The 25717-nt window shown below is 36.8% G+C and overlaps 3 protein-coding genes across 4 annotated transcripts; 2 read left to right on the forward strand and 1 right to left on the reverse strand.

The window, feature by feature from the left end:
* Positions 1-220: 220 nt before the first annotated feature.
* LOC131157944 (uncharacterized) lies at positions 221-7214 on the forward strand. The gene is made up of 6 exons (XM_058112412.1): positions 221-611; positions 725-857; positions 2694-2797; positions 4781-4925; positions 5014-5154; positions 5432-7214. The coding sequence occupies exons 1-6, from the start codon at positions 571-573 to the stop codon at positions 6794-6796; spliced, it is 1929 nt and encodes a 642-aa protein (XP_057968395.1). The 5' UTR covers positions 221-570; the 3' UTR covers positions 6797-7214.
* A 116-nt stretch (positions 7215-7330) lies between these two features.
* LOC131157946 (uncharacterized) lies at positions 7331-9373 on the forward strand. Its single transcript, XM_058112413.1, has one exon. It carries the CDS (start codon positions 8121-8123, stop codon positions 8946-8948), a length of 828 nt encoding a protein of 275 aa, XP_057968396.1. The 5' UTR covers positions 7331-8120; the 3' UTR covers positions 8949-9373.
* A 2848-nt stretch (positions 9374-12221) lies between these two features.
* Positions 12222-25415, reverse strand: LOC131157394 (ras-related protein RHN1-like). Of its 2 annotated transcripts, XM_058111509.1 has the most exons (9): positions 25264-25415; positions 24811-25132; positions 23973-24050; positions 23708-23875; positions 22819-22867; positions 18495-18568; positions 13213-13306; positions 12719-12846; positions 12222-12489 (listed from the first exon to the last, which is right to left on the reverse strand). In XM_058111509.1, the coding sequence occupies exons 2-8, from the start codon at positions 24844-24846 to the stop codon at positions 12746-12748; spliced, it is 600 nt and encodes a 199-aa protein (XP_057967492.1). In that variant the 5' UTR covers positions 24847-25132; positions 25264-25415; the 3' UTR covers positions 12222-12489; positions 12719-12745. The 2 variants fall into 2 exon arrangements, with proteins under 2 accessions (XP_057967492.1, XP_057967493.1); XM_058111510.1 differs by lacking the exon at positions 25264-25415 and having other exon boundaries at positions 24807-25132.
* Between the last annotated feature and the right edge of the window lie 302 nt (positions 25416-25717).

Below are 25717 nucleotides of genomic sequence, written 5' to 3' on the forward strand. Positions count from 1 at the left end.
GACCCAACCCCACCTCCTGGCATCAACGGCCACGATCTCCCACGCTCGCCCATGATCGCCGGTTCGTCCGCCAAAATTGAATTTTTCCCTTCCCAAACTACCCCTTCTGCACCTCAGACTCTGCACCTCGCCAGTCCGTAATTTGAAGATAACACGGATGACATTATCGTAACCAAAATAGAGACTCGCACTCTTCGGGTAAACGCGAGTTTGAAACAGTGTCCGATGTCATCAATCATAATCTAGGCTGGCTCTGTGGGTTACTGCCCTTTATAGGCTTATAGCTTTGCTTCCATTGTACTCGCTCTGTTGTTGATGCTTGATAGCGCGCTCTCTCTCTCTCTCTCTCTCTCTCTCACACACACACACATACACACACACAGCTGTGTTCTCTAACGCCTCGGGTGTTCTTCAATCTGCGCCCGCCTGGAGCTCCGTCAATGGCGAATTTCGTTCTGCCCGTGATTTGCATTTAAGCCTCCATTTTCAGGTTTTATATCGATCATTCGCCTCACGTGTGTTATCTGCTTCTCTCTGCCTCTCGCTCTGACTTTGGAAGCCAGATCGAAGATGCTCGACGGCTTCTTAGGCCGAGGCTTTGCCTCTAAATGGTTCGTGTCCTCTCATCTCTGTGTGTGTGTGTGTGATTCTGTTTGTGTTGTTTTGGTGGATTTGATGCGGAGGAATGTGTGATATGGTTTGATTTTTGTGTGTTGTGGTGTAGTAAGTCGTCGATCAAGCTGACGAGAACGCGAATTGACGCGATAAGGAGGAAGAGGAGCGCGACGCAGAAGTTTCTGAAGAAAGATATAGCCGATCTGCTTGTTAACGGCCTCGAAATTAATGCGTATGGAAGGGTAATTAAACATGTTGCGCCTTTGATTCAACTGCATTTGGTTCTTCTTTTGGTCCGATCTTTGAGTTGAATGCTGATGCTGTACATTTTTTTTTTTTTTTTTAAGTGTGAGGTTTTCATTTTTTGAATTTTTTTAGAAAAACAAGAGGTCCTTAATCAACTGACCTAATACAAGCATTTAGCTTAGTAAAGAGTTGAGATTTCATTTTATGTTCTTTTCCCAAGCTCTCTCGGCAGAGAAACTAATATTGAAGGAGATTAGGATTGAAAGCGAGTGCGTCTCACTGTTGGGATTTTTTTTTTTATTTGAATATTTCCAATTGACTGTGGATGATGCGAGCGACCTAAATCCCCAAATCGTTGGAATAGCTCTTTTGTGATAACGATTCTTAACTTGGTTCTGTAGTGGCACTCATCTAATGTGGTTTGATTCGTCTTTCTGGTCAAGATTTTGAGTTTTCACTGCTTAAAATTGGACCTTCCTCCGTAGTTCAATTTTATGCGTCCGATGGATCCTGGAAAGTTTTTTCTTTTTAGATTTTGAATGTTTGATGCAGGGTGAAAATATTTTAATTTTGTTTAATAAAATATTTGCAGTGATTCTGCACATTTGTATTATACACAAAATATAATGCACAAGATTCTTCACTCATGAAATGTGATGTTCAGCAAGGTAAACTTTGGTATACTTTTGGGATGCTCTTTGTTATTATTTAGAAGCTACATGCTGAGAAAGAATACATCACATTTCATATGGCCATTAAAATTTGTTGTAAACTACATCAAGGTGCATGAACTGTTTGCGTTAGTCATTAGTTATGAGTTATTGTGTGCTGTTTGTTGCACCAAGACGCAAATGCTAGGAAAGAGCATATAGGATCTTTTCACCCTTTTCAGTCAGGTGCATATAAACTACAGTGGATTCACAATTTGGTTTAGTGGTTGGTTTAAAGATTTGACTCTAAAGTGCTTCATAAATGGGCTAGCATTTATGAAGCAGTAGTAAGTAAGAGGGTGGTAGAGTTTCCTTATTGGGTTGGCTTGACTTTATAAATTAAGCTGTTTTTAATTGGAAATTTGTGCCTTTGATTATCCATTGTTGTCTTTTACTGCTCATCATTTTATGCTGGGAATAAAAGAGAAGTTGGTTGGTTTGCTCATTTTGGGCATAATGTTTGTTTGTTTGCTTAAGATGATTAAATCTTATTTTGGCTTGTCATGGCAAGACTTTGTTTATTACTAGCCAATGCAAATGGGCGAATATAAAAGGTAGATAATAAAAAAGTGGTGGGTAACCACTTTTAAACACCCAGTAATTGCTCATAAGAGAGTGGGTGGGTAGTTAGTCAAAAGGGAGAGATAGTGGGGACAGTTGAAGAAATTGACCAGTTATTGGAAGTTTTCGTTTTAATTGTAGATTACCTTTTCTTCATGTTCATTTTCATTTTCTTAATTATGTAAAATTTGAAGTAAATTAATGTGTTTGTAGAGCATTATAGACACATATTATCGAAGCAGTTTGGGGCATCTCTTTATTTGTTGCTTAGATGGGAGAGGATAAACTATCGCTTAATTGATTACCTATTTTGATGTTCTGAATTTCATAACAATTTGGTTGATTTTTTAGCTTATCAAGTTGTAAAAAGTATGAGCAGAAAAACCTTAGATCCTCACATTATTGCATATTAGTCCATAGCTGTATGAAGCTGCATATATTTGCTTGCGTGCTTGTGCATTTTATGTGTGTTTCTTTCTAGATATAGAACATGTTTTGTCTTTATCTAAGTGCACTCTTAATCAAGTCTCTTTTCCCTCCCAATGTGAGGTGGTGAAACAGGCTGAAGGACTTCTACTTGAGCAGCGTCTTTCGTCCTGTTATGATTTTATTGAGCAATCTTGTGAATGCATATTGGAGCATCTTTTAGTCCTACAAAAGCAGAGGTATGAGTGGATTTATTTTTATGGTTTTAAAGCAATTGGTCTCTGCAATTTCATTTTAATCTTGTTTCATGATGTGCATCCCTAGTCAGCAAATAGTTATCTGGCATTTCATTTTTATAATGTTATCTGGAAAACCATATGTTATTATCTACTGTTATGATTGCATAAACATGCCTGTGCTGGATATTATGGCTTATAATACTGAAGATTGATTAACATTAAGAGGAGGACATTTGGTTCATGGAATCTTTCAACATTGTTAGGAATGTAATGTCCTTGGCATCACATTCCATGAGATTGGAGGATTTCCATGGAAGATGGGAATTCCATTCCCATGCACTCCTCCATGGGTAAGTTTCGTAGGCATCCCAATTTTGGAACTAAATTTCCCCTACTTTTATATTTCCTCTTAGCAGTTCTTTCCACTAGGTGGCTTGTGGTTCATAGGATTCAAAATAATCCTATTGAACAATTCCTAGGAATGGCCCCACTTAGTGGGAATAAGGCTTGGTTTTTTTGTTGTTGTTGTAATTCCTAGGAATGGAATGCCTACCTCATGAAAAATACTTTTGTTTTGGTTAGCACCTAGAAATTTATAGAGGATGCCCACAGCGCATTTATTTTTGGAGGCCTGCAAAATACAACTGATGGATGCAGATGTGGTTTTCAATACTTGTATTGAGCTGCTGCATGCAGTTTCTGTATTTTAGGTGATATTTACAGATCTCCATATCTGGTTTTAACCCAGATGTAAAATTATGTTAGATGTACTTGGTTCTGAGGAATAAAGGAAAGAGTAATGTTGTTCCTTACATTATGTAAGACACACAATGGAAAACATCAAATATTAGAAGATCTTGAGTTACCATATAATTTTTTTTTTCCTGATAGCAAAAGAAGAAATTTCATTTATAGAGAATAAGACATCTCCCTAATAGAAAATCTAGGACAAACCAGAATGAAAATGCTAAAACAGGGAAAAAAAAAAAAAAGGAAAGAAAGAAAACAAAAGATCATATCTCCCGTAACCAAGCTGCGCCAATCTCGCTGAACAGCTAAAAAGCTCATTGGTTTTTTAAATGCCCATAACCAACATGCCACAACGATGCCATGTAATTAATCTTTTCCCAAACCAGCAAACCATTCAACTTCTTCCTGAAAAGATTTTAACCTAAACCTCACTGTTCTTTCTCCTTACAAAACCCGCTAATGAAATAGCTGAAAAATGCTCCACTGATTCTGGACAAAGCCAACTTCCTCCCAAAACAAATTAGCAATTTAAATTAATGTGATGATGCATGCATGTACTTTAATTAAGGTTTGAGATGGGGGATATTATACTTTTTGAGTCTACTTGGTGCAATGATATAATCAATCAACTTAATTTCGTGACTATTTCTTTTTCTAAACATTTTCATGTTTTTTGACATTTGTTGGGGATTGCAAGAATAAGAAGAGCACATTCAATCTGCACTAAATTGTTTACTAATTGACAGATATTTAAAACACCCACTGCTCCCTGCAATATGATGGATGTTTAGTCACATTGAGGGACGTGTATTGGACCATGTCGAAGCCTAGGGACCTGCGTCATTGTAGAAAACAATTTTCATTTTACACTTCCAATTTATTGAAAAATTTACAAAAAAATACCACTTTGTTTTTCTGTTTTTCAAAATTTATATAGAGCACTTAGAAAAGTAATAAAAATTATTTTCCATGTTTCCAGTGCAAATGTTGGAAAACCAGAAATGAAAAATGAGAAAAGTTTCCCAAATCTAAACAAGCCCTAAGCTTTTCTAGTTAAAGAGTAGGGGCCTCGATGTGATAAGGCTGCTTTTAAAAAAATAAAAAAATAAAAAGAGTCACATCCTTCACAATTTAGTTTTAGGAGGCCCTTCTGCATAATGCTTCTGCACTGCTTTGTCTTGTCTTGTTTGTATACTTCATATTCAAGAAACTTCATCTTTGCTTTCTTTACAGTGAATGCCCCGAGGAATGCAGGGTGGCTGTATCTTCTCTGATGTTTGCTGCTGCAAGATTTTCAGATTTGCCAGAGCTGCGTGATCTCAGGCAAATGTTTCAGGAGAGATATGGGGATTCACTCGAATATTTTGTAAATCAAGAGGTTATTCTCCTTTAACCAAAGTGTATACAGTGATGCCACTAATTTTGAGTTCTTTCTAAAATTAACCAGCTCAATTGCTTATTGGTAGCTTGTTGAGAACTTAGCCTCAAAACCTCCTACATTGGAGAAGAAAGTCAATTTATTGCAAGACATTGCATCAGAGTTTTCCATAGAGTGGGACTCCAAGGCTTTTGAACGAAGAATGTCCAAACCCCCTACATCTGCGTTGGTATGCCCCTATGTACTACTCATTTATGACTGACAGTAATAATTAGATAGAAAAATAAAGCTGACCTGGAGATAATAGAAATTTTGAGGCTTTGTTTTGGGCCTGGAATGAATGAAGAGCAAATGAATAGAAGCGGGTTCAGTTGAGTGTAGGCCTTTTATCACTCAGGAATGATGCTCTATCAACTTTCATCTGTAATTAATTGCTAAAAGATAGATTTTTTTTGCATGTCTCTTTTTCCCCTCACTAGGCTTTAAAACCTTACCACCGTTTGCAGGACCAAACTAAGACGCACAGATATTTCTTTGCTGATGATAAACACAATTTACTGAATGGTACAGACAATACACACAAGCTCCCTCTTGGCGAGGATGCTGTGCCTATAACAGCTCAGGAATACAAACCCCCCAATGGCAAGGAGGCTATGCCAAAGACAGGTAAGGAATACAAACTCCCCATTGGCAAGGAAGCTGCACCAAAAACAGATAATGATGATGCCTTAGCTAAAGAAAGGCATAGACTGACTAATGGGAGGAATTATGATGCCTATGAAAGAGATGAGATGATTGAAAGACAAAAACTTCCTCTTCACAAACACAAGCCATCCAAAAGCAGGGATTCAACTTTGCATGAAACAGAAAACCATGATATTTCTTTCCAAGGCAGGCGTGAATACAGTGATGTTCAGCATGAATCAAATGTGAAGGAGGAGGAAATTGCTCCGAAGACGGTCAGACTGGGCAGCTCATCTCATGGGCTTCCAGTAAAAAATGATCGTACAGAAATATCATTTACAGGTAATAACCAGGATGGCCAACACTGTACTGTTAATTCTATCAGGGAAGTTGAGGAAGAAGAAAGAGAGAGGATAAAAAAGCCACACTACAATAATGCCCTCCCTCCTCCCTATCACAAATCGAAACATAGCAAGCATGGGGTTAGTGTACGGACTAAGAATGCTAGTTTTGATTGTAATGGAGCCCCACTAGACCCTTCAGTCTACTTTAGAGCTGATGCTGGTGCTACACCAGAGGGGATCCAAATAGGATCAGATCTGCATGGCCATGAGGAACATTATTATCAGGAAGATATAACTGCCAGCCCTGTGCCAAGACGAAGATCATCCAGGAGGAGACACTTAAGATCGCAGTCCAGTCATGATGATAGGGTCAATTTAGAAGATACTGGTGTTGCAAGGAAAAGTTCAAGTAGCAGGAGAAGGGACAGATCTAGACGGGGCTTGCAAGTGTTGATTGAGGATGAGCATCATCAGAAGGATGAAGAGGAAAGAATGATTGACAAACTGCTGTTGCATTATAGTAAGAAACCATCAGCCTACGAACCAGAAAAGGTGAAACAAAAATTAGGAGCCAGTCCTTCACACCGCAATTCCCTTGATGTTGCTGAATTGAAGCACCGCAGAAGCAGAGATGAGCCTGAAGTGAAATCTGAGAAGGTTTCTACCCCAGTAAGATCATCTTCTCTTCCTCGGGAACAAGCACCTCCATTGGAGGCTGCAAAAACATTTACCCGGGCCTCTTCCCTCCAGCCAAATATGTTGAGTCCTGCCCGGCACGTGCATCCTAAGCTACCAGACTACGATGATTTGGCTGCACGGTTTGCAGCTATGAAGGCAAAGTAAGTATTCTGGAGCACTTGGGATTCTTTATCATCATATATCCATATATTGCATTGATGCCATCTCTTTGGAGGTTAAGCTTAATTCTATTAGTTGAGTTGGACCATAGCACCACTTGCATGGATACGGCCCTTTGTGCATGGGGCTGGCATTACTCTTTCTGTAATCCATAGCATTTGTAGGCACTATGATTAGTTTCATTTCAATTTCCGTACTTCTTGAGCTGTAAAATTTGTAACTGTGTGTGACCCTATATGATACAGATTCTACAAGCTAGACATAGAAGTTTAGCTTGTAGTTGCTAGTCACCAGTATCCCTGTTCCAATTGGTGGTAGTAACATAGCTCTTTGTTTTGCAAGTGTTATCATACTATTGATTTGGAAATTCTTAATGTCGAGAAAAAAAAAAAGGATTTTGAAATTCTTTAGTTTATTCTGTTTGTTAACACACTTGTACGGGGAATTCATTGCAGCAATGGGTAGTGATGTGTGCTTTCTCCGGTACGGGAGAAACTTACGGTAAGTGGAAGCCTGTAATCGTGCGTTCTTTTCATGCTAAGATTAATGTTGTACTTGGAACATAGATTTAGAAGTCTTGAATTGAATGTGTGGATAAAATTTGGTAAAAAGTTTTATAATGTGATGTATTTAAATCCTCAAAAATGAATTTAAGGGCTGGAAACATGGGATTAGAGTGAGTAGGGCCTAGTTTAACTGAATTACTTTAGCTCATGTTTTGCATCAGCAAAATACAGTATAGTAAGAAAGCACTTCGTAGGCCACGCACGAGTTGGCTGGGTTTTCCATTGGCACATGCCAGCTGACACCAAAAACTGGTCTCCTTATCCTATTCTCAAATATGGGATTTAATTATCCGATAAACAGATATTGGGCTTGGGATGAGGTCGGTTGAAAAACGACAACGTTTTGCATTCTTCTAAGTGGGGAAGAAATTGGTGGCTGGCTGGCACTGTGCCGGGGTGCCTCATTCCTGGCTGCTTGAAAGTATTTTTGGCGTCGGTTTTGGCTTTTCAGAGCGAAGCAGTGGCTACTGCCTCAGAAAAACCCCACCGAAGAAAAGAAAAGCATAAAAAATGTTAAATAGTGAAATTACGAGTATGACCCAGAATGTCGCCACACTCCCTCCTACAAAAGACAGAACAAAAGCCTGTTCGATTTCTTCCAGTGCCCCTCGAGAGCGAAGGACTCTTTCCCGCCAAAACAGCTCCCCCACCCTCCCTTTTATTACTGTGCATTTCACACTCCCAACATCCACACTTCACTGAGGTCAATCCCCCTACAGAGAGAAATAGAGAGACAGAGAGAGATGAAGGGCACTTCTAAGGTAATAATGGGGGCAACCCTGGTAATGGCAATTACCCTTATCATTGTAATGGGCTTGGTCTTGGTTTTGATCGCCGAGCTTTACTGTTCCCTCTTGTTTCGCCGCCGCCAACTCCGAACCGCCGCTGCCACCGCCAGCGCCACCAGTGCTCATCCCTCACAATCCCTGAACCAGTCAGCTGCTGCTGCTCCTCCTCTGGGTAGCTTCTACGCTCAGGGAGTTCTTAACGCCCCGAGAAATTTCCTCTTCCCTTCAGTTTCTACCAAAGATGATCAAAAAGCGGAATTAAAGCGGCAGCACTCTCAAATCCTTCAAATCCTCGAAGCCCAAACTCAGGAATCGACCACTGCCCCCTATCGAGTGGGCCTGGTTTCATCCCCAATTCAACAAGTTCCAGTACTTCAAGGTAGTGCCAGTAGTCGCAGCAGTACTGCTGGCTGCGACGATGTTAATGGAGCTCGTTCCACCGGAGAACATTTCGTATGCATATCGAATCCCATTTACGACAACATTGCTGGCCAGCCGAGCAGGGAAGGTACTCCGTTCGAGACGCCGGACACGTCTCCTTCTCGTTTGGAGATGGGGGTTTCTTCTGGCGAGGACAAGAGTGGGCAGAGGTCCCTGGCCAGTCCCTCGTCGGAGCTGATTACGACGCCTCCATTAACCCCGATGAAGAAGCTCCCGGCAGATGGTTGTTCGGTGTCATTAAGGGACGCCCGGTCGCTGGACACTTCGGGGAGTGACTCAAATAGCAACAATGGGCTTTCCTCGTCTTCTTCGGGGACGCCAGGCACTTCTCCTTCGTGGTGAATTCAGCCATGCACCTCGACGAGCCCGGCCAGAGACATCTGTATTTTATTTTATTTATTATTTTTTTGTTTTTGGGGAAGAGAAGTGGGTACATATTTTGTGAAGATGGTTGGGGAACCCAAGAACTTGTCTCTGCAGGCGTGACCATCGGCTCGTCCGCCCAAGCCACGCTCATGCATGCTAACAGAAGGGTTCGCCCTTCCTGAGCAGTACTTTCCATCTCTTTCTGGAGTATTAGAATAGTTTTTTATTTTTAATTATTGGGTTTTTGTAGTTTTTGTGGGTCTTTTTGGAAAGTTACTTGTTAGATTCCTAATGCTGCATTTTGAGATTGGGGCTTGGGAGGATGCATGTGAACTGTAAAGGGTGGAGTCAATAACAAGAAGGGAAAAAAAATCTGTGTTTTTGAGGGACCTCTACCCTGATTTCTATGCATTGATCAAGGCATATATATATATATACTACGAACCTAAGATAAAAAAAAAAAAAAAAAAGGCCTCTCTCTCTCTCTCTCTCTCTCTCTCTCTCTGATTTGAGTGGGTTGTGTGTTTTGGGATTGGGATGATGCATGTGAAGGTTGCAGGGATTGAGTCAATAGTTTATATATTTAATTAACCAGCTGGAAATCTCTGTGGTTTCTCTCCCGGGTTTTTTTTTTTTTTTTTTTAAGTACCCTGTTCTGAGTGTTCTCTGATTTCGATGCATAGAAGCTCCCCGGGTTCTTTTTTAAGGACCCTCCCTACCGAAAAAAACAGTCTGACACACACCACCGGGTTGTTTGTCCACTATTGAAAAGGCAATAAAGGGCGATTCTTTTAACTGTTGGCTTTCCAAGGAGAAGGAACCAAAGAACTCTCTCTCCCTGCCATGACTCAACTATGACAGTGTTTTCAATTAACAGTTCACACGTTCCAGCATCTTCTCTTCCCGCATGAGCTTGAAAGCCATCAGAGCTTGAAATTAAAAATTATGAACCACTATATATATATATTGCAAGGGTTCACTGGGTGCAGCAGTGTAAATTCGTGCCACGTGGGCCCAATGTCATCAGGTTTGTGATGCTAAGTACTTATTTTTAACTTTCTTTCAACATGGTCCCACATTGCTGCTACACCTAAAAACTCCTGTGAAGCTCAGCACTTTCCTTATTTTTAACTTTTCTTCGTTAAAGATGGGAATACGCAATCCTACTTCCATGCCAGTGCAATTGAATTCATTGTTTGAGTTCAAGTGTCGTGGTAACAGCTACGGTCTATCTCTAACCTTTTTAATTTCCTTAAGCATTGACTATTGGAGTGTCACCTCCTTTGTCTCATTATACAAGTTCTAACTAATTTTTTGCTAAGAATTTGTTAATAAGTTAAAAAGAGGTCATGCTTGGAGTAGTCTCGTGCCGCTTTACTAACATTAATGGCTTGTTATTTCTAAGCATGAAACATCCTATTAAGCCCGGAGAATAGTAAGAGTTGACTATTGAGACACTTGATGTATATGGATGATGTTGATCGTGCCTTGAATCAATTTTGAGAGCATGACAATTCTTGCACCCATGATTGGGAGCAAAATCTTTCCGCTTGGACAAAATTTGTGCTTAATCATATTGAATTTCATTTGAATTCATATAAATCTAAATCCAAAGTTTTATATCTTTGATCTAACACAACTTTTGAGTTTTTTTTTTTCTCCTATTTTTTTGCTAGATCATGCAACCTTTAAGTTGTTGCTCATAAAAGTTGAGAAGATTCTCTCAAAGATCACTAATTGAACTAGACCATGTGGTCCAAATACAATGGAACCTAGAAAAATAGAAAATTGTTGAATTCACCATATCAAGTTGTCAAGTTTGATAGTGAAGAAGCCCCTAAAAGGGGCATGTAAGATAAATATTGCAGGTGAGGTAAAAATAACTTAAATGATGGAATTACTTATCAAATAAATGACATAAAAGTTGTAAGTAGTCACTCAAATGAGAAAAATTATGCAGTCATTAGGTGATGATGGTCGTCTAAGATATTAGGTCAAGTTTGTCTAGTTATTGATGATCAGACGGATAAGCATTCGATAAGCAAGATGATGAGTAAGCATGACAACTATAATAAATTGGACCCATTTTGTCACCCCCTACCTCATATAGAGGACATGTGAATTTTTTTATCCCATGCTTGGTGCGCTAAAAAAAAAATGAGGATGGAGAGAAGGATTATAAAAAAGACTTTGATTCTTCCAAAAGCAATTCCTCAAATGTAGAAAAAAAAAGAAAAAAGAACAAAGTATATTTATTGATGTAGCGACCATTATTTTCCTTACCTTTACTTCACTAGACCAATCAATAAGAGAGATTTCCTTTTTATTCTCCTATATCTTCTTTTTCTCTTAAGCAATTAATCGAGTTTAGAATAAGAGTTCATCACGTAGAAAAGAATGTAGTGTCCATGTTTTTATGGGGAGAAGTGAGTATTAAGGGTTGGTACTAACATTGTGTTTGGGTGGGAAAAATGAGGAAAGGAAAAAGGGGAAGAAAAGAAAAGAACAAAGAGGTGAGAAAGAAATCTTTCTTCACTTGATATGATAAAAAAGTGAGTTGATCCAGATGCCCAATGCCAACAAAAATGCTGGCTAAATAAAGATGTGTAGTTCTCGGTCTAAAATATAAACTAATTCCCCCAAAAGGTACATTAATCGAATGACAATTATTTTCTTCACCTCAGTTTTTCTCAACCCCAAAGAATAAAAGCGAAGTAAAAACCCACTGTTCTTTCATTTCTCTTTCTTATTCTTTCACGTTTTTGCTTTATTGGCTTTCTTACCAGATACAGTTTAATGTTATCCGCAGTTAACCATGTGGGCTGATAGTAACATGCCCACCGCCCACAAAGTACTACCAAAATAAAGGCGTAGTTCCCTGTCTAAAGTCTAAACCAAATCCATACTGGAGACTACACTTTTTAGCAACATAATATGTGCAAAGGAAACGTTTTATCCCAGTGTAAATTGGCCTGTTCACATGGATGCAATCGAAACTGAACATCAATCATTGAGATACCTTCTTTTTTCCTTGGCTGTGCATGATTCCAGTTGAGAGAGGTCATGGAAAGTTGATTTTGGTTTCAGTAAGGATGTTGGATGCATTTAGGGTATTTGTCTGAATTATTAAATTTTCAATAGGCCATACTCTTGAATTGTATTCTATTTCCATTCTTGGCTGATCCGGTTGCACCAATAAAGTAAAAAGGCATAAAATTTATGCATCATTTCCCATCAATCAATTAGGAATAGGACAACTCTCATTTCAGCATCTTTATTGATTTCAAAGTATTATTAAATTATTAATCCATTTTGTGCATATGAAATGAACACATAAAACAGTTAAAAAGAGCTCATGGAGCTTTTTGTAATGTGAACTTGCAATGTAGATACAGTAAATATCCGTAAGTTCGATGTCTTCTGAAAACTGCAGCTTATACTTCAACTTGCTTGCTTGGCCATTATGAATTTTCATCTTGTTGAGGAATCATATCCTTGCAAAGCGACAGAGAAATACCTGTTAAAAGAAACAGTGGGGTGAAATAATTAACAGACAAAAATTTCAAAGGTTGCATGAGAGGGAGGGGCTAGATATTGTGATAGCTAAACCAAAGTCGATGACAATTGAGCCATGACTTCATTTTCAGACTTCTAAATGAGATCCTATTTGTGTGCAATTCCCAGTAATGGAGTCAATTTCCTAAATGTGAGCAATTAAAAAAATTAACTTCAAGGAATCTACGTACAGGTAAACTCTCGAGAAAGTATTGGCATCATCCAGAGCAGCAAAATAGCCGCCGCCTCCTTTCTTGTGATCTGCTCTGTAGCCTCATTCCAGTTGGACGTGAAGGGCAGATTTTTGCCAATCTCTTTGCTGCAAAAAGTTTATACTCGTTAGCATGGAAAGTTGTGGAGGACCCTATTGGCGGTATAATATCACCATATCTGAAAAAGAAGGGCCACACTAACAAAAACAGTGGCTTGTGGCAAGAGAGGAATCAGATCAAGGACCATGTTTATCCACATTATGGACCAACCTGTCATTCCTTGTTTCAGAATCATGCAAAAGAACTCAACTTCTACCCTATTTTAGGCACATATAAGCATGTGAGATGGATGTTTGGTCACCAGAGTTGTCCATTACTAGCATTCTCTATGGTACTCATTAAGTAAATGTAAATGTTGCCATTCTTAATATTAAGCATTGCTTTCAGTCGCAAGAAACAAGTGACGAGATTACCTATCTCGTAAAATAGCTCATTGACATTCTGTGCAGTTTTTGCAGAGGTTTCAAGGAACATCAATCCGTTTTCTTTGGCATATTGCTCACCTTCCTGCAACAATTATTAAGGATATGAAAAATTGTCTCCTGGAACTTAACTAGGCTCAATGACCACCAAGCAAATTTTTTTAAGTATGAACAGAAAAATAATCATGCACATTGAACATTTCTTGAGTTGCATTCACAGATACACAAAAAATAAAGAATAAAAGGCACCATTCTTTGTCAAAGGAAAAGAAGGTTTGATTACAGACTGATTAGTTCACAGGTAGAAAGTCCTTTGGTTGAGGTTAGAGACAACAAGAGGGAGGGTCTGTGAACACTTTTGTAGCCAACTCCAAAGAATTGGGAATAAGGCACCAGTTGGATTGGATAGTTTCGTTGGTTGATACCTTTGGTTTTCGTGTCTCCTCCTTCCATTGTTGAATTTTATAGGAGGATTTCTTCCCCCCTCCCCCCCTCCTTATTCCTTTCTGTGCTTAATGTTTTTTTTTATATTTATAAATTTAAAAAATAAAAAATAAAAACCATATGTTGTCTTCCATCCAAAAGATTATACGAGGAGACTTTAGGACTTGTTTATTCGTGGAAAACATTTTTTATTTTTCAAAGAATTACAAAAAAAAAAAAAAAAAAGCCTGCTGATTTTTCAGTTTTGCAACATTAGTATAAAAATATTGGAAAACAATAAAAAAGTTTTGGCACTATTCACTTGTGGAAAATAGATTTACTTTCTAATTCCAAACTTTTAAATAACTATAAAATTCCACATTGTTTTCCAATTTTCTAAATTTGTATAGGAAAGTTGTAAAAATCTTATTGTTTTCTAGATTTCTGATTTCTTATATATTTTTTGGAGAAAAATTGAAACATAAGGTGTTATTTTTGTCTCCTCGGCCTGGGTATTACACTTCGGGTGGTTTTGTTTGCTTTTTCACTTCGACCCCAGGGGCACTGGGCTACTCATGGCTTTTGCCCTTAGGTTGTTGTGCTTTTGGCTTACAATTTTTTTTTTTAATAGGGATAAATCTTTGTCTCTTGGCCTGAGGATGGAGGAGGAGAACAGGTGGCTGTTGTTTTAGTCCCCTTAATTATTATGTTTAAAAGAGATTAGAATAACTTTTACAATTGTCAAGTTAGCTAACAGCAACCCACTTCATTTAGTTGATTTTTTTTCCCTCATCTTTTGTTTTGTTTTTTTCTTTTGCTTTGTTTTGTGTTTTTTTCTTTTTTTCCAAGAGCAACAAAATAAGTGTAGGTAGCTTCTTGGTGAAATGTGGATAGTTTCTTGTAGAGCAGTATTGGGGTTTTGGAAAGAGCCAAAAAAGAGGATGGTCTTATGGAAAATGCTGTTTATGCTATTTTTTGGACTCTTGGACCAAGGGATCAAATGCAACACTAAAACTACTTCTTTATTCTTGCTTTGGGATAGAGTTTTTTTTTTAACATTTTTTTGGCCACACACTGGGTATTTTTCAGGATTTTTTTTGTCTAACCTCCAATAGGACTGGAGGGGAGCAGTTTTGTAATTGCTTTCAGCCGAGTGTCAGATGATGTCTACTCCAACTTTTGTATTGCTTATTTTTTAATAAATGAAATTTTCTTACTTATAAAAGAAAAAAAAAAAATTTAGGACAACTAATTTATAAATCCCCTCTCTTCAAAACCTACCCATTTAACCTATGGGGCCAATTTAAACTATCCAACTCCTCTTTGACCTTTCTTCTTCTTACTTTCACCAGATAACAATTTTATTTCCTGACCTCTTGTATCAATCTCTGTCATCTCACCCAGAGGATCTTGGGCTTCAATATCCATTTCATTTACTTCCAGCTCTAGAGACATGGCAGTGGGTAAAATACCCATTGAATTATTCCCTTCGACTTTAAAATTAGAACCCCCTTCCAATTCAATCATTGGAATCACTTACACATGCGACTTGTTCTCTAATTATCCCATTCCCCATGACTATTCACTGTGCCCAACTGGTACTCAAGAAAAAACCTTCTATCACCATTGCTCTTAAGAAATTTTTCTATAGATGGCCCTGGATGAAACCTTTGCTCCAAGAAAATATTTGTCTCAATTTCTCACTGAACTGCCCTTGCATAAGCTATTGCACATGAACAACTAAATATGTTAATGGATAAGATATAATTATGGATTAAGCATTTCAACGTGCATATCTGTCTTTATTGATGAACCTTTGCCAAAGGAAACTCTTTCCTCTCATGGTGAGACTATTTTGCATGATGCAGGGCGATATAAAAATTATGAAATAAAGGCGGACTATTTTGATTCTTTTGCAAAGCAGATGAGGAATATGACATTTGCCAAAATTTGCATGAAGTTGTTGAGAATTCCACTTGTAGGTTTATCAAAGATAGGAAAAACCTAGTAGATAATGGGTATTTACATATATGGTTGGGCCTAAGATCTGATATGCTTAAACTTTTGGATCAAATTAGTGCTCACCAATGTATATCAAAGCCTGCCCATGAGGACTTCCTCAATCCTAACAAGTGGTATCAAAACTGACAATTTGAAACTCTAGGCAAGAAACATTGTAAAGTCAAGGTATGAAACTAATTCTTGTGATGTGCTAACAATTGGTGGACCAAGTGTGTGGTTGAGGCCAATAAGGAGTATCTAGGCCTGAAAGACGGATCCGAATAGGGTCAAATGTGGGAAGTAGGACTAATTTGGAGACACATCGAATGCAATCCGAAGCACATAAAGTGCAGTGTAAGGCCCACTTGAGCTACTGTTGGAGAATTGGGCTTGCTCCCACAAGGGAGATGGTTTCCATTTGAGGGGGAGTGGTCGAAATCACAAGTGAGAGAGAGATTGTTGAGAATTCCACTTGTGAGTTTATCCGACATTGAAAAAATAAAATGAAAGAGAGGTGCTTATATATATGATTAGACCCAAGACCCAATAAGTTTAAGATTTTGGGTTAAGTTGGTTCTTACCCGTGTATATCAAGTGCCCATAAGAGGACTCCCCGGAATTTGATCTAGAGGATGAATTACCACACTTTGTTGATGTTAGAATTCCAAATGGAGACATCTTAACAATAGATCTGGAATAAGTATGAACACCTGTTAAATGTGCTAATTGCAAAGTGTTTGGCGATATAAAAAGAACTGTAATGCTCATAAAGAATGGGTAGTTAAAGCTAATGGTGATGACCAAGAAGAGAGTGCTGATATGGCTGCAAATAAGAAAGTGTATGACGCAGAAATGGCAATATGCTATAAAAATGAGAGGATAAAAAGGAAAAGGGTAAAGAGAACATTGCTATTAAACAAGCTAATACTTTTGAAATTCTCAGCAAGATAGTAGGACAAGAGACTCTTAAGTGCTACTTCTGAGACAGGTAACTCCTCTGAAGATAATGTGAGAGAAGCCAATAAGGAAGGATGTGATACTCGTATTAATAATGAAATGGAAGTTTCAAACAGTAATCAGATGAGGAAAACTAATATTAATAATGAAGTGAAGGTTTCAGACAATAATTGTACAAGGAAAGCTGACAAGTGTTGCAATAATATAAATGCTAATAAGACAGCAGAGAAGGGCACAGCAAGCATTAGCATACCAAAGACTTCTAAAACACAGGGAAGCGGGCAAGGTACTAATGGGAAAGATGGAATTCTAATGGAGGAGATTAAAGTAAGGAAAAGAGGAAGACCTCCAAAGAAGCAGGTTCCTCCTGAGATAATCCCAAATCTGCAAATTAAATTACTATTGCAAGCTGGAATATTAGGGGTCTGAATGACCCTGTAGAGAAAAGGGACGTGAGCAGGTTTTTTTCAGTAAATATACACATGATAGGTTTATATGAAGACTAAGTCAAAGCTAAGATAAGAAGTTCAGTAATGCGATGAAGACCTTACATAAGGTGTGGATTTTTGTGTATAACTATGAATCTGGTGATATAGCTAGTAGAATATGGGCAGGTTTTGAACCAAATATGTTTGGTGTGAAAGAAATTGTCAAAAAGGACCAGGCCATTACTTCAAAAAGTCAAATCGAAGAATTGGCATGTTGTCTTCATTTATTCAAGCTTCAAATGATTTGTTGGAAAGAAGAGAGCTTTGGAAAAATTTGAAGGATTTGGAAAATAAAATTGGTGATGTTCCTTGGCTGGTTATGGGAGATTCAACACAATTAAAGATGTACCTGAGAGCAGCAATGCTATACAAGGGATTGGACTGACTAGAATTATGGATTTTAAAGATTATATTTCTAATACAGGTCTAATTATCCAGTTACAGGGCCTGTTTTCACTTGGTCAAATAAAAGATTAGGAGGACATATAATCAAAAAGTTGGACAGCGTCCTGACTTCTCAAAGCTGCAACAGTTTATATCAGCATCTAGTAGTTGAAACTTTTATGCCTGGTGGGTCTGATCCTTGTTCAACTCTGATTAAATTTTGTCAGAATCAAAGAATCAGATGAAGGAAAACTCCATTCAGATTTTTAAACTGTTGGATTAAGAAAGAAGAGTTCAAAGAGGCAGTTTCTGATTCCTGGAATGTTATCATTAATGGTACTCCTATGTTTGTTCTTTACAAGAAGATGAAGATCATAAAGAAATATTTGAAGATCTTTCATAAAAGGCATTTTGCTAATATGCATGGGAGAGTAATCAAAGCTAAACAAGTAGAGCAAGCTTAGTGAGAACTTTATTCAAACAATGGAAGCCCAGAGGAGGTTAAATGTAAAAATGAGCAGCTACATGAAAGGGGGTTTTGGGAGAAAAACATATCATGACTTTTTTTTCCCCTTTCTATTAAATTTTTGTTTTTTATCATTCATTTCATATTTTTGGGTAATAATAATAATTTTTTAATGCAATCTAGTGACAAGGCAAAATAATACAATTTAAAAAATTATTTCTTTGAAATCGACACACCCAAAGGGGTCAGGACACATCATGATTTTTATTTCCATTTTCAAGAATAAGGGGAAAATAAAGTACAAAAAAATCAAGAAATAATGTCCAGTCCAATCTTAAATTGTGTGGAAAAAATGTGGTTACCAGTTTGAAGGGAAAGGCACAGTAGCACCTGCTAACCATGCATCAGAGATCACTACAGAAAAACCTAGGCAGCAGCCTCCTTAAAATGCTTATTTCCGACTAAAGTTGCCTCTGACTAACGCCAATATGAAGCATGGAGACAACAGTTTATTGCATAAACATAGCAAAATCATGAATATTTAGTTTCAATACCTCATTCTCCACAGCTCTCTTTGCTTCTAAGTCAGCTTTGTTTGCCACCAATACCATCAACAACTTGGGATTCCCTAAAACAGCAAATGTTGAATCAAATAAGAAAACTTGGTTTAAATAATCAATTGAAGTGCTTGATCACTTTCCTCAGTATCATCATGACTAGCAACTTTAAATTTGCACTTTACGTACACACATTCTACTGCCACATAAAATAAATAACAAGCCAAATTTCATAGGTTACTTCATAGCTTGGTAAAAAATAAAGAAAATTTCATTGAAAGCACAGGCTTCAAAATGGATCAAAATTTTGACGTGGCTAAAAAATTGAAATACAACCTTTACAATAGGAATTCTACGAAAATTAAAAACCATAAAAAAAAAAAAAATAGCAGCTTCAAAACTATTAGAAAAAGCACAATAATGCATGATACTTGAAAACCTTCAAATAGGATACTTGAAAGAGCAAAAATGCATGCAGTAAACTAATGGGGAAGAAATGCTGGGTGTCAAAGATTATTAGGGTTGCTACTTGCTAGAGAAGAAAACAAGAAGTGTGTACAACAACAAAGCCAAGCCTTAAGTACCACTAGGTGGGGCCAGCTATATGAATCCTCTTCCACCAATTTATGCAATCATGGACCATTTCTTTTGACAAATTCAGGACTATTAAATCCTCTCACTATTTTATTTCAAGTTATTTTAGATCTACCCCTACCCCTTCTACTGCCCCCCACACTAACTAAATTACTCTCCTTCACTAATACACTATGTAACCTACGTTGCAAGTGCCCAAACCATCTGAGTCATCCTTCCCTTATTTTATCTTCAATCGAAGTTACACCTAACTTACCGCGAATATGTTCATTCCTTAATTTATCTTTCAATGTCATACCACTCATCCATCTAAGCAATCTCATCTCGGCAACTTTTACTTTTTGGATGTTCTGTTTTTTCGTCACCCAACATTCTAATTCATATAGCATAGCTAGTCTTATAGTCATCCTATAAAACTTCCCTTTTAATTGTACGAGTATTCTACAATCACAAAGCGTACTTGAAGCACTTCTCCATTTTACCCAACCTGCTTTAACTTTATCCATTACATCATCTTCAATTTCTCATTTAGCTTGCATGATAGACCCAAGATATCGAAATCTACAAGTGCTATTTGTTTCTTCATCATCAAGTTTAACTTTGTTTCTAATATTCACCATTAATGAAATTACATTTCACATATTTTGTCTTATTTCTACTTATCCTAAAGCCTCTAGGTTCCAAATCTTCTCTCCATAATTCTAACTTAACCTCTACTCTACCCCTAGTTTCATCAATCAATACAATATCATCTACAAATAAAATACACCATTGAACCTCATTTTGAATGCTCTTAATCAGTTGATCCATCACTAAAACAAAAAGATAGGGGCTCAAAGCAGATCCTTGATGTACAACTATGGTGATTGAAAATTTTCTAGTTTCTTCATTACTCCATCGTACATATCCTTAATGACATCAGTATACCTACTACATACACCTTTTTTTTCTAAAACCCACCATAGAACTTCCCTAGGTACCCTATCATATGCTTTCTCTAAGTCAATAAATACCATATGCAAGTCCTCTCTTCTTTTCCCTAAACTTTTCCATTAATCTTCTTAAAAATATACAACTTCTGTGGTAGATCTCTCAAGCATAACATCAAGTTGATTTTCTTATACCTTCATTTATAGCCTTAATCTTTCTTCAACTACCCTTTACCTATTTTTGTATATAGGTATTACAGTACATTTCCTTCACTCATCTGACATTTTCTTACTTTTTATAATTGTATTAAATAAATTAGTTGACCATATAATTCTGTTATCACCTAAGTATTTCCAAGCTTCAATTGGGATGTTATTCGATCCTATAGTTTTTCCATTTTTCATCTTTTTTAGTGCTAAATTAACTTCGTCAACTCTAATTTTGCAAATAAATCTCATATTTTTAGTCTTTTCCTCATTTTTCAATTCTAAGTTTAAGTCTTCAATTTGGTTTTCATTAAAAAAACTTACTACAATAACTTCGCCATCTATCTTTTATGTTTTCGTCTTTAACCAAGACAATATCTTCCTCACTTTTTATACATTTACATTTCCTAAGTCCTTACTCTTCCTTTCTCTAGCTTCAGCAAGTTTAAACATATCTCTTTCCCCTTCTTTTGTATCTAATTTATCATACAAACTATTAAATGATCCGTGTTTAGTTTCACTAACAGTATTTTTTGCATCTTTTCTAGTCTCTTCATACTTTTCAAAGTTATCCATGTTTCTACATTTTTGTCACATTTTATACCAAATTCCTTTTGTCTTAATGGCTTTTTGGACATCTTTATCCCACCATCAACTTTCTTTGCTATTCAAAAATCTTCCCCTTGATTCATCTAAAATCTCTTTTGCTATATTTTTAATAGAGCTAACTAATATACTCCAAAGAGTATTTGTATCTATCCCATCTTCTATAATCCACTCCACATCTTTGATCATTTTATCTTTAAATTTTATTATATTTTCTCCTTTTAGGTTGCACCACCTAGTTATCTTATAGTGGTTTATTTTATCCTTTTTCTTCCATTTTTTAATACATATATCTAACACTAAGACTCTATGTTGTATGGTTAGGCTTTCACCTGGAATAACTTTACAATCCTTGCATGATAAACGATGTACCCTCCTAGTTAAAAAAAATTGTATTTGACTTCTATTTTGTCCACTTTTAAAAGTTATTAAGTATTTTTCTCTCTTCTTAAAGCAAGTATTCATCATAATAAAATCATATGACATAGTGAAGTCTTAGATCATCTGCCCAAACTTATTTTTGTCTCCGTATCCATATCCTCTATGTATCCTTTCATAACCTTTATTACCCCTTCCAACATGTCCATTTAGATCTCCTCCTATGAATATTTTTTCAGTCCCTGGTATGTCTTGTATAATACTATCCAGATCTTCCCAAAATTGTCTCTTAAGATTTTTTGCTAAGCCTACTTGAGTAGCATAAGCACTAATGATATTTATTATCGCTTGGCCTAATACCATCTTGATTTTTATAATTCTATCTCCTACTCTATTTACATCAACAACACCATCTTTTAAGTTTTTGTCCACAATAATTCTTACTCCATCCTTATGTTTTTCTTTTCTAGTGTACCAAAGTTTAAATCTAGATTTATCAATTTCTCTAGTTTTCTCCCACACCCACTTAGTTTCTTGAAGGCAAATTATATTAATTTCTCTTCTAATCATTGTGTCCACAATCTCCATATTTTTACCTGTAAGTGTCCCTATATTCCAAGATGCTAATCTAATCTTAGTTTCCTGAACTTCTTTACCTGCCCATGTCCAAAATGATGCAGGAACCCTCGCATATTTGACACCATTCCTGGGCGCCGACACGGCACATTGCTTCGGAGCGACGTCTTAGCCCACCCTCACCCACTTTTCGCTACATCTGGGTGGTACAAAGGCAATTGCTCATAAGGATGCCTCAGCAAATATTTGGTAAGGATTTATATCATAGTGATCTGACAAATTTCACGCTAGTTGTCAGCTAGGCAACCCTCCTCCTTTACCCAATCTTGGGACCAGATGTGTGTGAAAAATTAGGACATTAAATGCATCACAGGCAGAGTTAGAAAACAAGAAGTGTGTGAAGGCCTAAAATATGTGTAACTAAGACAGCCTAACAGCACAGGTTGAAAACTTGACTCTAGAAAATGAAATAAAATAAAATAAAAAAGTGACTAGAAAGGAAAAGAGAAGCAATATATGTGCACCCGTGTGTGTGCATGTGTGTGTGTATGACGCATGATGACTAAAGGTGGATTAACTTGAGTAAAATTCAATGATTGCAGACACCATGTAATAATTCATGCAACCCAAAAAAAAAAAAAATCTTGGTGATTTGAAACTGCCTTTAATGGTTCATGAAAGCCAATGCCTAGAAGTATCCAATTGGTCTTGAGTCTTGACCATAAACTGTCTTTAACTCTTTGAAAAAAGACATGAAATTACATAAAATGATTAATGCTTGTATAGAGATAATGTTATGATGAAACTCTTAGATATATGGTTCATTGAAGAACAATAGGGCACATCTACCTTCTGACACAAGGTGTTTGAAACCAAAAAGGCTCAAGAGGTCACAAAGTTTCTGTCAAGGACATCAGAACAATTTCTTAAGCATGAAACTTTTAGCCTCATCTTATTTGAAAAATAGTGTTTAGGTAATCTAGTAAAAAATATAACACTTAGAGCAAACATTATCATATTTAGCGAGTAACCTTGTCTTTGCAGTTCCTGCACCCACTTCTTGGCTCGTACAAATGAATCCTGTGACCAAAATGTGATGTATTACAACAGTGAAATAGATTTTCTGTTAAAAATGGATATACCACAAATGAATTATTAAATATTTTTTAAAAAAATTATAAAAGAAAATTTTCTCTGATGGATATATCCAAAGATTACACCCACTGCATAAATGAAAATTCACTTAGGTTGTGCCTGGAAGAATACATTTCAGACTTTGGAATTGGATTTGTGTGGACTTAACGCTAACACAATTTTGCACTGCATTCTGTTTAAATCCACAAATCCAAATTCAAGGTTCAAACACCAAGCTCCAAAACACAGTGTTAGTATCTACGCAGATCCTTGAACAAATAGGACAAACAATTCTTTATTTTTGTACTTAGAATTCAAATAAATCCAAACAGATTATAGAGGCAGTCAGCCCCTCCAGAAATAGGGGCATAGGCATTCACCTTACATGTAGTAGTTTCTCTATGTACTAACAAAATCTATTCATAGGAAGTAATATTTTATATGCTAAATTAGAGCTGAATTTTTAATTTGTTATATTCAAACAAGCTTCCTAAGGTAAAATGTTTCCCTCCTGATCTTTCTGTCAAGCCACAACACATTTCTTGTAACATAACAAAGATAGGAAACTCATAATTCTGCTTTCACTGCAAAAATGAACAATGTTCAAAACTTCATGAAAGGTTACATAGGGAAAATTCATCATGAAAAATTCAGGAGATTTGAATAAACATATAAAAACTGCAGCTAAGATGAAGTTCATTACAATCATAAAGGCATTATTTGAAAACATAAGACGTTAGCAAGAAAGCAGTAATTTTAACTGTTGTAAACTTTGTATAAAGCTACCATGCTAGTGATGTCATAGACCACAACAGCTGCAGCTGCACCACGATAGTACATAGGAGCCAAGCTATGGTATCTTTCCTGCCCTGCCGTGTCCCATATATCAAATTTTATAGTGGCTTCATTTATTGACAGCACCTGAGTGAAGAAGGCTGCTCCAATTGTTGATTCCTGCAGCATATGCTCATGTCAGGAAACTATAAAATGCAAAGGAAAAGAAAGAAATAATGAGGGGAAAAGAGCATAACAAAATATAATGAAAGTTAACCTGGAATTCAAAAAATTGGCCTTTCACAAATCTCAACACCAAACTGGTTTTCCCAGTTCCCATGTCCCCAAGAAGTACCTGGGAAAAGCTTAATAATGTTAATAATTCGTGGTAAAATTAGACAACAATATGTAATCATTTCAGGTAATTAATTATTCAATAAGATCTAAGATTATGTTTCCTTTATTGGGGGTTCGAGAGGGGTGAGGCAATTGCAAAGAGAAAGTATCTTCAATTGAGAAAAGAGAAGGCAATAACATGTTGGAATTTCTCATCCGGCTTTGGAAGAGGTCACATTCTAATTTGAAGGTGGACCAGTTGCACCACAAGCTCAGGATGAAAATATATTTCCATAAAAAAAAAGACTTCTATAATACCATGCCAACAACTTAGTCTAGTCGCAGGAGAAATAGTTAAGTGCTCACAGTTTTGCGGATCCTAAATTGAGCAGCAGGGTGCATACTACAAAGCTGTGTTTAGGAGCATGGAGTTCAGAACTAGGATATTGAATTGAGTGGAATTGAATAAAACAGAACACAAAATTGATCAAATTTTCTGATCACGATGGAGAATAAAAAAAAAGCTTTTGAGTGGGTAAAATCAATGCAGACCAAAACATAAATTGAAGTATGAAATTTGTTTATTTACCAGCACCAACAAAGTCGGTTCTGCATACAAACGAATACTCACCCCTCTGTTCTAATCATTGTTCCCTCGCTAAAACTTAAAAACAAATTAAACCCACTTCCATAAATGAACATTTAAATCGTTAATTATTTAAAGAAAATAAATCGACCCACATGCAAGAACTTGAAAGAAAAGGGGAAGACGTACCCACCAGCTTGGCCTGTATGTTCTTCCCCGTCCTGGCCATGGCTGTGAGTCGATCAGCTCCAGAGAGAGAGAGAGAGAGAGAGATGGAGTTTTACTGGTTGAAAAGGGAAGCTGAAGCAAAGGGAAACGAAACGGAAGTGGTCGTGAAATGGTGATCGTGAATCATGCCTAGTGGGGAAGGATGGATTTTAGTGAGAGGAGAATGGTAGGTTTTGGTGGTTTGACTGTTTGTTTTGGCTGAGTTCCTGTTACGGGTCTGCGTCTTCACGAGTCTGGAAACAGCTTCTCCCTTGGTTTCCCGAATCCCGCCTGGCAATGGCATTCAACTACGTACTTTACACGTTAGTTTTTCGCTGGTTGTATCAAGAAATCAGGTAAAAGTAAAACCAAAAAACACAAAAAAATGGATAGGGACGAAGAAGAAAGAGCAAAAAAAGATAGAGATGAAGGATGTTACCCTTCGTTATTATCCAATCAGACATCATCTTCTGTTCTTGTTTATGTATATTTAGTTACATGTATGAAATGTGAAAAAAATTAAGTACTGGATGTGATTTTTTTAGATGGATACAAGAGAGATCTAATCGGAGAATGTCCTGACCTATCAATGAAGTTTATTTTTTTGGTATAGAATTTGAATAATGCTATATAGTGTGTAGAATTCCTAATTATCATGGCATTCAATTTTACAACTTTACGTGTTGTTTTTGACTATTTGCATCAAGAAATAATCAAAGAAGAGAATAAGGACAAAAAGGAAAGAAAAAATAAATAAATATGGAAAGAGATCAAGGTGGTTTCCCTCCCTATTATCCCATCAAACATATTTTACATATATGAAATTTGAATAGCTCTAGGAGGTTTAGTCATCATAGTTGCTTCTTACAAGCTCATGATGACTAAGCCTCCAA

This window comes from Malania oleifera, chromosome 6 (genome assembly GCF_029873635.1).
Source record: "Malania oleifera isolate guangnan ecotype guangnan chromosome 6, ASM2987363v1, whole genome shotgun sequence".
NCBI lineage: Eukaryota > Viridiplantae > Streptophyta > Magnoliopsida > Santalales > Ximeniaceae > Malania > Malania oleifera.

Excerpts from the sequence above, each read along its gene's own strand:
- LOC131157944 (XM_058112412.1), top strand. The coding sequence starts at position 571 with ATGCTCGACGGCTTCTTAGGCCGAGGCTTTGCCTCTAAATG. Across the intron at positions 4,926-5,013 it reads AATATTTTGTAAATCAAGAG|CTTGTTGAGAACTTAGCCTC; the intron begins GTTATTCTCCTT and ends GCTTATTGGTAG. Across the intron at positions 5,155-5,431 it reads AACCCCCTACATCTGCGTTG|GACCAAACTAAGACGCACAG; the intron begins GTATGCCCCTAT and ends CACCGTTTGCAG.
- LOC131157946 (XM_058112413.1), top strand. The coding sequence starts at position 8,121 with ATGAAGGGCACTTCTAAGGTAATAATGGGGGCAACCCTGGTAATGGCA.
- LOC131157394 (XM_058111509.1), bottom strand. The coding sequence starts at position 24,846 with ATGGCCAGGACGGGGAAGAACATACAGGCCAAGCTG. Across the intron at positions 22,868-23,707 it reads TCTATGACATCACTAGCATG|GATTCATTTGTACGAGCCAA; the intron begins GTAGCTTTATAC and ends TTTTGGTCACAG. Across the intron at positions 12,847-13,212 it reads TGAGCTATTTTACGAGATAG|CAAAGAGATTGGCAAAAATC; the intron begins GTAATCTCGTCA and ends AACTTTTTGCAG.